Here is a 12,584-nt window from a genome sequence, read left to right as displayed (position 1 = left end):
AAGGCAAAGCAGACCTCTCCCGCTGCTCCCCTCAGCAGTGTATTTCAGTCATTCTGCCTTCTCTGTTCCCCACTCTGTCTCTGGTGAATCCTCTCACACCCCACACCCCCCGCATCTCTGGCCTGTACCCCAGCTCTTGTATGCATAAATAAATAAATCTTTAAAAAAAATACTGTGTGTAGTTTTTGAATTTTAACATGTCCTCCAGGTAATGTAAAGTGAACCATTGTAAGAAACGGGGCTTTCTAAAACTCCCAGGAGACTCTCTAACCTGCTAATCCTATATTTCTTATCTCTACAGTTCTCAATGTCCTTGGTGGGGGTTTGCCCCCAAGGCAGACCTCTCAACACGAAGTATTTTGGGCAGACTTGGAAACTTTTTAACAACTCCCACTGCTCCCTCACCCCCAGTGGGGACCAGCTGCTTCCTAAGCCCAGACCAGTAATTTCTCCCTGAGGATATCTCCTGGGCCCCAGGGCCACGCCGTGAGCAGCGTGAGTGAGCTGCGGGCAAGCACCAGGACACCGCGAGGCTGTCTGGAGAAGACCCCCAGCAGGATGTAAGACCTGGACTCTTCTCTCCCTCTCAAGCTGAAGAAGGCGAGAGTTTCCATCCTGCTGGCAGGTCAGCTGGAGCTAAGTTGTTGGAAACACCTCCTGGAAGGTGGGGGCTTTCACAGAGACCGCCTTGGTGGGGGTCGATGCAGAATGTGAGGAGAGCACTGGGAACTCTTCAAGGGGAATGTGCGGTTGAAAACTGCTTCTTTACCTTGCGTGTGACAACCAGTAATTTTAGCAGCCGAGCACAGAACTTGCCTGTGGCATAGGGAACATGGGATGAGGAAAGCCCCTAAAAAATTCTCCCCCGAGTGGAGGCCATATGATCCATTACCTTCTCAACACACTAATTTGATACCATGTAGTGAGCGTGTGCCATGTCAAAGTTGCTGTTGAAGTTCTGGGGTTACTGCAGATGGGAAATTGAGATGTTTGGTGGAGGAGAGAAGCTGGTGCAGATGAACGTAACACTGAGGCCGGTGTGCGCTGTTCACTTAGCCCTTGAACCACCACAGGTTCTTGTCCCACGAAGCCGTAAAAAAAGGAAATCGCAGACATGTTAGATTAGCAAGCAGAGAGAAACAAACTTTTAGAAAGGAAAGAAAAAGTTTATTTAAAGGAAGAAAGTAAAGACTCCCAGGTACACTGTACTTGGGAGGGACAAGGAAGCCTGTTGTGGGCCTGTGTCTAGCAGGATTTAATCCTTTGTTTTCCTCTCTTCTAAAATCTCATCTTCCTATTTTGTGTTGGCTCTTCCTCCTAGTGGCTATATTCCGGGCAGATGTGCCCATTTTCCCAGCTCTTGTCTTAGAGTTCCTCTTTTTACCTCCCCTGTCCAAGGTCTGCTAAAATTTACTGTCTCAAATTTTAACCTTAAAATTTACTGCCCTCATTAGCCCTCCTGAATTTCTCTGCCCTTATCTCAGAGGCATCCCTTAATTCTCCCGAAGTCTCTGCTGTTCCTGAAGCTGCCTGTGTAACCCTAACTTGCCCTGGACTCAACACTATAACAACAGCATTTTCAAATTATTAGGAGAACTCAGGAAAATAAAGAATTCTTTCTGCTTAGCAGAAATACTGAAAGGAGTAACAGAGTGGGTGACTATAAAGATTCTGGTCACCAAATCCAATGCTATGTGGGGGTGAGAGGGTGGAGGTAGGACGAAGATGGTTCTCCTCACCTCCTAGGATTTCTCTGTGACACCAGCTGGATGTCCTACAACTCAACCGCTCAGTGTAATTCTGACTCTGTTTCCCGGAAGATAGCCTCAGACACCACGGGTTTAAAGCTCATTCCTGCAAGGCTGCCTCCCTCCCCCACTCCAGATGCCAATCACCTGCCACCTCTTTGGGCTTGTTCAATTTGCTAGAATGGTTCTGAGAAACATTCTACTTGTGAGATCACTGGTTTATTATAACAGTCAGATGAAGAGAGGCACAGTCAGATGAAGAAAACAGTCAGATGAAGAGAGGCACAGAGCAAGGCATGGGAAAGGGGCCTGGCGCGCTGAGCATGCCACCCCCCAATACAGGAATACAAGTGAAAGAGGAACATGATCTTGATCAGATGAGCTTAGAGAGGGCTCCAGGACAGGTCTCCAGCACAGCTGAGTAGAAGGCAGACTGGAGCTGAAGCAAATGGAAGAGAAAGACAAGAAGAGAATGGTTTTCGGCAACAATAGATTGCAGTAGGTCGTGCGAGAGAGCATGAGAAATCCAGTCAGGGCAGGGAAGTGGGAGAAGATCAGCCCCTGTCATCCCCTACCTCCTTCACCTTGGGCTGCTCTCCCCCTACTCCCACTTTCCATCCCCTTCTTTGTCTTGTTCTATTTCCCCACCTCCCTTCCTTATCATGTCCCTTTAAATTCCTCATCTCTTTTCCTCAGCATTTTCCCTTCTCTCCCACCCTTGGGTTCAAAATCATATTCTAAAATTGCTGTTCTTTCAGAAGAGCTCACAGTCTCCTGAAAACAATATATTCACCTCTATTTCTTAATTTAATGAAATAGTCTGTCCCCCTTTCATATACTCTGGGGGGCCTCAACCAGTAAGAGGCTACCTTCATGGAGGGGTGGGGAGAAACAGCATGTTCTGGGTACCAGCTGTGGCAAGGGCTCCTCTGGTGGATTTGTGAGCCCTGGAACTGTTCACCTACCCAGCAGGTCATGCCAGGGGTTAGTAAGCACTGAGCAAGAGCAAGCTCGGGCGCTGAGGGCACAGACATTGTACTTCCAGATACGTGCTTCTGGGACCGGCAGCTGAATTACAGAGGAAGCACAGATACGTGAAAGATCATGATGTGTTAATGTGGCATGAAGAATGATTGGTAGAGGGCCTCCCCCGTGGCGCAGCGGTTGAGCGCTGGGTTGCGAAGCTGCCCGCAGCCTCTGCAGCGCCAGTTCGATCCCCGGCTGGTCCCCGGCCACCAGAGGAGGGTCCCACATGGCGCGCAGACCTCTCCTGCCGCCCGCTGCTCCCCTCAGCAGTGTCCTTCGGGCCTTCTGCCTGCTCTGCTCCCCACTCTGGCTCTGGTGAATTCTCTCACCCTCCCGCGCTTCTGACTGTACCCAGTGCATGTATAAACAAAACAAACAAACAAACAAATAAATAAATAAAACATGCCTCTTTAAAAAAAAAAAAAAAAGAATGATTGGTAGAAAAATTTATTGGAGACTGAGAAGGGAGGGTGTCTTTCGAGCAGGAGAGGACACAGATGAGCGTGATAATGGTTTCTACTGTAGGCTCTGTCCACAGAAACTAACATGTGTCATTTTCCTTAAGTGCTCAGAAAATGTTGTAAAGAAAATGATTTTATTCCCACCTTATAGATGTGGAAACTGAGGCTCAAAGAGAGTCAGTAACTTACTCAAGGTCTAAGCTCAAGGAAATGGAAGATCTGAAATTTGGCTCAGGGTCTCCTGAATTCCAAGTGTTTTGTCAGACTATGCAGTGTTCCACTGACTCTTTGAAAGGCAGGCTGCTTATGTCTCTGGATGACATTAACGTAGCTCATAAGCATAATTCCCCCGAGAGAGGGCCTCTGAATAAGCAGCTCTGCCATGGACCACACATGAGGGTGTCCACCCTATGTACCTGGACAACTTGGTTCTGAGGTCTAGATTCTAGAAGGGCTAGTAGTGACTTCATGCATCTAAGTCTGTGGTTCATTTTCTTTAGGTGTATGGAGAGGATACCATGGAGCCAGGGAACCTCACCCGGGTATCAGAGTTTGTTTTCCTGGGGTTCTCACAAATGTGGGAGCTCCAGATTTTCCTGTTTGTTGTGTTCCTGTTTGTCTACACCACCACTGTCGTGGGAAATCTCCTAATAGTGATCACAGTGACCTTGGACTCCAAGCTCCACACGCCCATGTACTTTTTGCTGAGAAACCTGGCTCTCTTAGACTTCTGTTTCTCCTCGGTCACAGCCCCAAAGATGCTGGTGGACTTCCTCTCTGAGAAGAAGACAATCTCCTACCAGGGCTGCATGGCCCAGCTCTTCTTCTTCCACTTTCTGGGAGGTGCCATGGTCTTCTTCCTCTCAGTGATGGCTTATGACCGCCTGGTCGCCATCTCCCGGCCCCTCCACTATGTCACCATCATGAACACTCAGCTCTGTGTGGGACTGGTGGTGACAGCCTGGATGGTAGGTTTCGTCCACTCCATCAGTCAACTGGTGCTGCTGCTCCCACTGCCATTTTGTGGCCCCAACATCCTGGATAACTTCTACTGTGATGTTCCACAAGTGCTGAGACTCGCCTGCACAGACACTTCCGTCCTGGAGTTCCTCATGATCTGCAACAGTGGCATGCTGGATGTCATCTGGTTCTTCCTCCTCCTGGTCTCCTACTCAGTCATCCTGGTGATGCTCAGGGCACACTCAGAGCAGGCCAGGAGGAAGGCGGCTTCCACCTGTACCACCCACATCATCGTGGTGTCGATGGTCTTCATTCCAAGCATTTACCTCTATGCCCGGCCTTTTGTCTCCTTCTCCATGGACAAGGCTGTGTCCATCAGCCACACAGTCATGACCCCCATGCTCAACCCCATGATCTACACCCTGCGGAACCAGGAGATGCAGGCGGCACTGAAGAGGCTAGGGAGGCGCCGGCTGGTTTGTAGAAGTGAGTGACATGGGTTTGTTCCTGCCCTTCGGCTGTTTCCCATCTGTCAAGGGAAGAAAGAGTCGCTGTATCTGGTCTCCTCCCGTCTTAGTTACACTCTGTACAGGTTGCTATAGAAGTGAGTGTGTTTTGAAAAGTAGCAACTTACTCAGATTTTAAGGAAAAGGGAAAATATCCTTATTGTTGTTTATAATGATTGAATGGAACACGTCTGTGACAATAAGCTATGCTCTCAAGGCCCCTCGAAAGCCACCCCCTCTTTTTTGCCTTTTTTTTAAAGATTAATTTATTTATACATACAAGAACTGGGGTACAGGCCAGAGGTGCGGGGGTGAGAGGATTCACCAGAGACAGAGCTGGGAGCAGAACAGGCAGATCTGCTGAAATACACTGCTGAGGGTGAGAGAATTACTGCTGTGGAGGCTGAGAATAGCTTCATAGGGCTGTGCTTAACCCTTGCACTACCAGGGAGGCCCCAGTGTGAATTTTCTACACAGGTACTTTCCTACAGTCCCGCCACACTCTCTTCGAAATGGGTACAGTCACAATACATTGCTGGATTTTTCAGACCTTATCCAAGTTTTGCCAAATGTCCCAAAATGTCTTACAGGAAGAGAATCTGGTTCACAATCATGTATTACACTTTATTGTCATGTCTTTTTACACCTTTTAATCCATAAGATTAATCTGCCAGTACTTTAAAAGATTACAGGCCAATTATTTTGTAGAATGTCCCCTGATCTGAATGTGTATGATGTTTAGACTTGGGTGATGCATCTTTGTTGCTTTGCCAGTAATATCCCAGAAGCCACGCCATGTTCTTATGGCATCCAGTGAGATGTGTGTGATTTTGTGTGGTCCTGTTGCTGATGTTCCTTTGCTTTGATAGCTTAGCTAAGGAGCTGTTCATCAGGCTTCTCACCTAGTTATTCATTTTCCCTTGGAAATTAATAAACATTTTGTGGGGAGTTACTTTGAGACTGTCCAGATATTTTAATGTCTGGTTCCTTATCAAACATCTGATTTATTCATTAGTTTATTTATATCTCTGTATATCTGTATTTTCTCTCCTCTATTCATTCAGTTATAATCCATTGCTATGATTACTTATTTTGATGTGCAATTTGTCATATTTGGCCAATTGAGGTCACTTCAAACTGTCCTCTGCGTTTTTCATTCTTGGAGCATGTTATTTTCTGGCACAATGAAATACTTTACGTATTTGTACTCTTTCAACTCCAACTCTGGAAGCAGCTATTTCTTGAAATAATCTTGCTGTCTTCTTTTTTTTTTTTTTTTTTTTTTTTAAAGATTTATTTATTTATTTGTTTGTTTGTTTATACATACAAGCACTGGGTACAGTCAGAAGCGCGGGAGGGTGAGAGAATTCACCAGAGCCAGAGCGGGGAGCAGAGCAGGCAGAAGGACTGAAGTACACTGCTGAGGGGAGCAGCGGGCGGCAGGAGAGGTCTGCGCGCCATGTGGGACCCTCCTCTGGTGGCCGGGGAGCAACCGGGGATGGAACTGGCGCCGCGTAGACTGCGGGCAGCTTCGCAACCCAGTGCTCAACCGCTGCGCCACCGGGGAGGCCCAATCTTGCTGTCTTCTAAGGGATAGTAGTATTTAGAAGTCAATATATGAACACTAGTTGTGTTCATTGTTATATATATCATGCTTATAATAACATATAAATGGTTTGTACATAACATTTCATCTATCTACCTATTTATGTGTCTAAAACCAAAAATATGCTATTTATTTTCTATATGTCATCTCTTTTTATCCAATTTTTCCATTAATGCCTTTTATGTTTTAAATATTTTTAGAGTGTACAACTTTGATTCCTTTCTCTGTTCTTTTCTTTATCATTGTATTTATTACAGTGGTGGAGATACATGTATGTATATGTGTATGTGTGTATATATATAGGATATAGGATAAAGGTGGGTGTTATTTATTATACTAGAATGCAGTATTATATTACTATATAATAAATACTAAGTTAGTAATATATTAAATTATTAAAATATTTGCTTTATAGTAATATTGAGCAGAAAGTACAGAGACTTCCCATTTATTCCCGGCACCTGGAAAGATATCTCATATTCATGCTTAGAAAGAATCAACTTAATCAAAATAACCACCTTACCAAAAGCAATATACAGATTTAATGCACTTGAAATTTCACTACTTTGCAAGGAAACAGAACAACAAATACTAAAATTTATGTGGAATTACAAAAGACCACAAATAGCTAAAGCTATGTTAAGAAGAAAATTGAGTCATCATGTTACTTGTTTTAAACTATATTATAAAACAACAACAATTAAACAATAGAGTTCTGAAATAAAAATAGACACACAGATCAGTGGAATAAAATAAAAATCCCAGAAATAAATCCATGCATATATTAAAACCTATCTTATGACAAAGGAGGCTACAATCATACAATGGAGAGAGGAAAAATCTCTTCACAGATGATGTTTGGAAAACTGGACTTGTAAAAGAATGAAACTGGATCACTCTCTACCTTCATACACAAAAATAAATTCAAACTGAATTAAAGATTTGAAAATAAGACCCAAGACTATAAAACACATAGAAGAAAACATAGTGATACATCCCATGACATCAATGAAAAAGATGTCCTTGGGGACTCAACCCCAGTCACAGGGGAAGTAAAGGCAAAAATGAAAAATTGGAACTGCATCGAATTGAGAATTTTTGCACAGCAGAAGAAAATATCAGCAGTTTAAAATGGCTGGCTACGGAGGAGATAACACTTGCATGTTGCACATTTGATAGAGGATTGACATCCAAGGTATATAAAGAACATATCCAAATTAACAGCAGAAAAGCCAGCAACCCAATTAAGAAATGAGTGATTGCTTCCCTGGTGACAAGGGGTTAAGTGTCAGCACAATAAAGCAGTCCACAGCAGCCACTGCAGCAGGAGTTCAATCTCCAGCCAGGGAGGTGACCCACATGGTGCATCAGACCTCTCCTGTCATGCCCACTGCTCCCCTCAGCAGCGTATTTCAGTGATCTGCCTGTTCTGCTCCCCATTCCGTCTCTGGTGAATCCTCTCAACCCCTGCACCTCTGGCCTACATCCCAGCTCTTGTATGCATAAATAAATAAATCTTTAAAAGAAAAAAAGAGGGCCTCCCCGGTGGCGTAGCGGTTGAACGCTGGGTTGCGAAGCTGCCCGCAGCCTCTGCAGCGCCAGTTCCATCCCGGCTGCTCCCCGGCCACTGGAGGAGGGTCCCACATGGCACAGACCTCTCCTGCCGCCCGCTGCTCCCCTCAGCAGTGTACTTCGGTCTTTCTGCCTGCTCTGCTCCCCGCTCTGGCTCTGGTGGATTCTCTCACCCTCCCGCGCTTCTGACTGTACCCAGTGCTTGTATAAATAAATAAACAAATAAATCTTTAAAAAAAAAAAAGAAAAAAAGAAAGGAGTGGAGGATCTGTGTAGTTGCTTTTGCAGAGAAGATAAACATGACCAACAGACATGTAAAAGGATGTTTATCATCATGTTTTATTAAGGAAATGAAGGTAAAAATGTTTTGGCCAACACAAATGTAAATAGTATTGTGTTTTTAATTTCAAATTGCATCTGAATTGTAATTGCATTTGTTGTTCTAGTCCATAGGAAAGCAATTGAATTTTGTAGGTTAGCCTTGTGTCCAGAAACCATGCTTATTAGTTTCAGGAGGGTTGGTTTTTTTTTGGTCAATTCTTTCAGATTTTCCACAAAGGTAGTTTAATTTCTTTCTTTCTAATCTGTATGCCTTTCCTTTCCTTTCCTTTCCTTGTATTAAGCAGGACTTCCAGTAAGATGTTGAAAATGAGACTTGTGCCTCATCTTAATCAGAAAGTTTCAAATTTTCACCATTAAGTATCGTGTTAGCTATGTTTTATGGATATTATTTTTTTTAAAGATTTATTTATTTTAAATGAGAGCCGGGGTACAGACCAGATGTGCGGGAGGGTGAGAGGATTCACCAGAGACAGAGTAGGGAACAGAACAGGCAGACTGACAAAATACACTGCTGAGGGGAGCAGCAGGCGAGACAGGAGAGGTCTGCTGGGCCATGTGGGATTCTCACCCAGCTGGCCGGGATCGAACCCGCGCTGCAGAGGCTGTGGACAGCTTCACAGTGAGGCACTCAACCGCCAGCGCCACCAGGGAGGCCCTTGTAGATAATATTTTTTGAGAGACTTGAGAGGAGAAAAATACAAGCTAGAATATGATGTTGTCTTTTGAGTCTGTGAGTTTGGAGTGTGGGGTCCTTGGGTTCACTCTGGGAAAGGTTTTGTTATAGTGTTATAGGGCAGGGAGAGGGACAGCCCAAACCCCACAAACCTGCCTATTCTAAATGGGTTCTGCCATCCGCCGCATCAACACAAAACATAGGAGACTTTAATGGGAAGGAACTTTAATAAAACTAGGAAACAATACAGGTAAGGCAAAGAGTCTAGTTTCTAAATGAAGCACCCAAAGTTACCCGTCCCCTCGTGTGGTAAAAGTCCATCCATATGGGAATGGCGCAGAGCAAGGCCCCAAAGCCTGCCACAAGTCTAAAGCATCTTCCAGTGGGGACCCTCAGAAAAGGGTCAGAAACAACCAGACAAGCCCGGAAGGAAAAGAGCAAAATCAACATCAAGATAAAAGCTGCCATGGTCACCTCCCCACGGGTCTCACCCACATCTCTGTCATCCAGTCCGCGACCAAAAGACAAGCGCAGTTTCTTCACTTGCCTCTAGCTCCATGCGCCTCCTCCAGGTCTCCTGGCTCCATCCTGCTTCCTTCCTCAGTCTCTTCTGTAGCTTCTTCTCTCCTTGCTCAGGTCCACCCTCCCTTGGGTAGGGCAGGGAACCTGGAACTTCCCCCTTTCCTGGGGACCACCCTGTTACAATAGGGCAGCCCAATATTGAACAGGACATCCTTTTCCCCCTAACAGTTTCACCAGAGCTCCTGTTTCAGCGGCACGCAGCAAGTTTCCCTGGCAAGTTTCTTCACAAGACAGAGACGTTGGTTATATTTATTTATTTATTTATTTATTTATTTATTTATTTATTTAAAGATGTATTTATTTATTTATTTATACAAGCACTGGTACAGTCAGAAGCACGGGAGGGTGAGAGAATTCACCAGAGCCAGAGCGGGGAGCAGAGCAGGCAGAAAGACCGAAGTACACTGCTGAGGGGAGCAGCGGGCGGCAGGAGAGGTCTGCGCGCCATGTGGCACCCTCCTCCTGGCCGGGGAGCAGCTGGTTATCGAACCGGTGCTGGAGAGGCTGCAGGCAGCTCTGCAACCCAGCGCTCAACTGCTGCTCCACCGGGGAGGCCCTATATTTAAAGGGCAGGTTTATTAGGGAAAGGGACGGAAGAGTAAAAGACACTTGCATAGACACAAGCGGGCAGGAAGAGCTACCCCAGAAGGGACAGATCTGCTGAGAGAGGCCTGCATGTTGTGGGGGTGGGGTGGGGATGGGGCCTTAAGGAGAGCTGCCTCTGCTGAGGAAAGTCAGTGAGAGAAGTCCTGGCAGGTACAGGTCATGGGCAGGCAGGAAGGTGCTGCCCTGGGAGGGAGAGAGTTGGTGAAAGTGTTATAGGGCAGCTCCGATATTGAACGGGTTGCCTGGCTGTGGGTCAAAGGAAGCACCTGCATAGTCACAGGTGGGCAGAGGGAGTGCTGTCCCGAGCCTGCGCAGAGGCTGCAGGGATATAGTCTTCCTCTGCTTGGGAGGGGCTCATTCCTTGTGAGCCTTCCGGTTAGTTGCTGATTTTGGATAACTAGAATCTGAAAGGGACCAAATGGGAGATTCCACAATGGGCTCAATTTCATATCTTTACCTTTGGGGTCTGTTGGGCTCAATCTCCGTATCTTTATCTTTGGGTCTATGCTCTAGACACTCCCTAAAACAGTCGGATACCTCTTGGATCTTATGCTTTGTAATCTAAGCGTTGGCACATAAGCATCTTGGTTTCCATAGCTGTGTCAATGGCTATGCTAATCCCTTCTACCCCCACCTCCAGCACCTGGAATTTTGTGAGCCAGATTTCTGGTCCTGTGCTCACCTCCTTTTCGGTTTTTCTATTCTGTCCTCCATCAGAATATACAAGAAATCTCTTTTTTTTTAATAATAAATTTTATTTTTATATTCCACAATACAATTGCAAAAAGCCCATTCTGACCCCAATCCTTCCCTTCCCGCCCCCACCCCCAAAAAGTGTCTTTGGTTCATAGTTTTTGTTGATTTTGATTTTCACTTTCTTATATTCATTTTCCTGGTCCCTTATTTAAGTTTTCTAGATTCCTGCTATGAGTGAGACCATCCGGTATTTCTTTTTCTTTTTGGCTTATTTCGCTGAGCATGATCCCTTCCAGCGCCATCCATGTTGCTGCAAATTGCATGTGTTTATTTTTTTGAATGCTGAGTAATATTCCATGGTATATATGTACCACATCTTCTTGATCCAGTCATCTATTTTTGGGCATTTGGGCTGTTTCCAAAGCTTAGCTATTGTAAAGTGCTGCTATAAAACATAGGGGTACAGGTGTTCTTTGGAATGGATGTTTCTGTGTCCTTTGGGTAAATACCTAGGAGTGGAATTGCTGGATCATATGGAAGCTCTATGTTTAGTAGGTCCAGAAATCTCCACACAGCTCTCCATAGTGGTTGGACCAGTTTGCACTCCCACCAACAGTGCAGAAGAGTTCCTTTTTCTCCACACCCTCGCCAACATTTGTTGTTGCTAGTTTTTTTAATATGTGCCATTCTCACTGGTGTGAGATGATATCTCATGGTAGTTTTGATTTGCATTTCCCTGATTACAAGTGATGTTGAACATTTTTCATATGTCTGTTTGGCCATTTGCATTTCCTCTTCAGAGAAGTTTCTTTTTAGCTCTTCTGCCCATTTTTTGACTGGATTATTTTCTTTGTTGTTGCTGAGTCTCATCAGCTCTTTGCAGATTTTTGTGATCAGTCCTTTATCATTAGTGTTGGGTGCAAAAATGTTCTCCCAGTTGGTGGGGTTTCTCTTTTGTTTTTGTTATTGTCTCTTTTGCTGTGCAGAAGGTCTTTAATTTGATGTAGTCCCAGCTGTTTATCTTTGCCTTCACTATCACTGCTTTGGGTGATGTGTCTGTAAAGATGTCTTTGATGTGCAAATCCCGTACTGTTCGCCTATATTTCCTTCTATGTATTTGGTTTTCAGGTCTTATGTCTAGTTCTTTAATCCATTTGAGTTGATTTTTGTGTATGGTGTGAGGTAGTGGTCAAGCTTCATTCTTTTGCATGTAGCGACCCAGTTTTCCCAGCACCATTTATTGAACAAACTTTCTTTGCTCCAATGCATAGTCTTTGCTCCTTTGTCAAAGATTAGTTGACCATAATCTGTGGTTTATTTGGATTTTCTATTCGATTCCATTGGTCTGTATGTCTGTTCTTGTTCCAATACCATGCAGTTTGATGATTATGGCTTTGTAGTATAGTTTGAAGTCTGGAGTGTGATGCCTCCATTTCCTTCTTTTTTTTCACTAGAGCTTGGCTATTCAGGTTTTTGGTGATTCCATATGAATTTCATCAATAATTGTTCTATTTCTTTGAAGAATGACATTGAATTTGATTGGAATAGCATTGAATCTCTATATGCTTTTGGTAGGATGGCCATTTTAATAATGTTTATTCTTCCAATCCATGAGCAGGGGATGTCTTTCCATTTCTTTGTGTCTTCTTCTATTTCTTTTCACAGTGTTTTATAGTTTTCTTTGTATAGGTCCTTTACTCTTTTGTTAGATTTATTCCCAAATATTTGATTTTTTTTTGTTTGATAATAAAAGGGATGGTTTTTTTGATTTCTTCTTCTTCAGATTTGTTGTCTGTGTATAGGAAG

General features: G+C 44.4%; 1 protein-coding gene across 3 annotated transcripts; it reads left to right on the top strand.

Annotated features, from left to right (window-relative positions):
- Window positions 1-307: 307 nt before the first annotated feature.
- Window positions 308-4,725, top strand: LOC119243950 (olfactory receptor 4D2-like). Of its 3 annotated transcripts, none has more exons than XM_037509763.1 (2): window positions 308-625; window positions 3,736-4,725. In XM_037509763.1, exon 2 carries the CDS (start codon window positions 3,754-3,756, stop codon window positions 4,687-4,689), a length of 936 nt encoding a protein of 311 aa, XP_037365660.1. In that variant the 5' UTR covers window positions 308-625; window positions 3,736-3,753; the 3' UTR covers window positions 4,690-4,725. The 3 variants fall into 3 exon arrangements, with proteins under 3 accessions (XP_037365660.1, XP_037365661.1, XP_054550615.1); XM_037509764.1 differs by lacking the exon at window positions 308-625 and adding an exon at window positions 646-664; XM_054694640.1 differs by lacking the exon at window positions 308-625 and adding an exon at window positions 1,173-1,198.
- The last annotated feature ends 7,859 nt before the right edge of the window (window positions 4,726-12,584 follow it).

This window comes from Talpa occidentalis, unplaced genomic scaffold (assembly GCF_014898055.3).
Source record: "Talpa occidentalis isolate TD23 unplaced genomic scaffold, MPIMG_talOcc4v2.1 talOcc4.1338, whole genome shotgun sequence".
NCBI lineage: Eukaryota > Metazoa > Chordata > Mammalia > Eulipotyphla > Talpidae > Talpa > Talpa occidentalis.
Note: the sequence above shows the minus strand (reverse complement) of the source record. Positions and strands in the feature narration are given on the sequence as shown.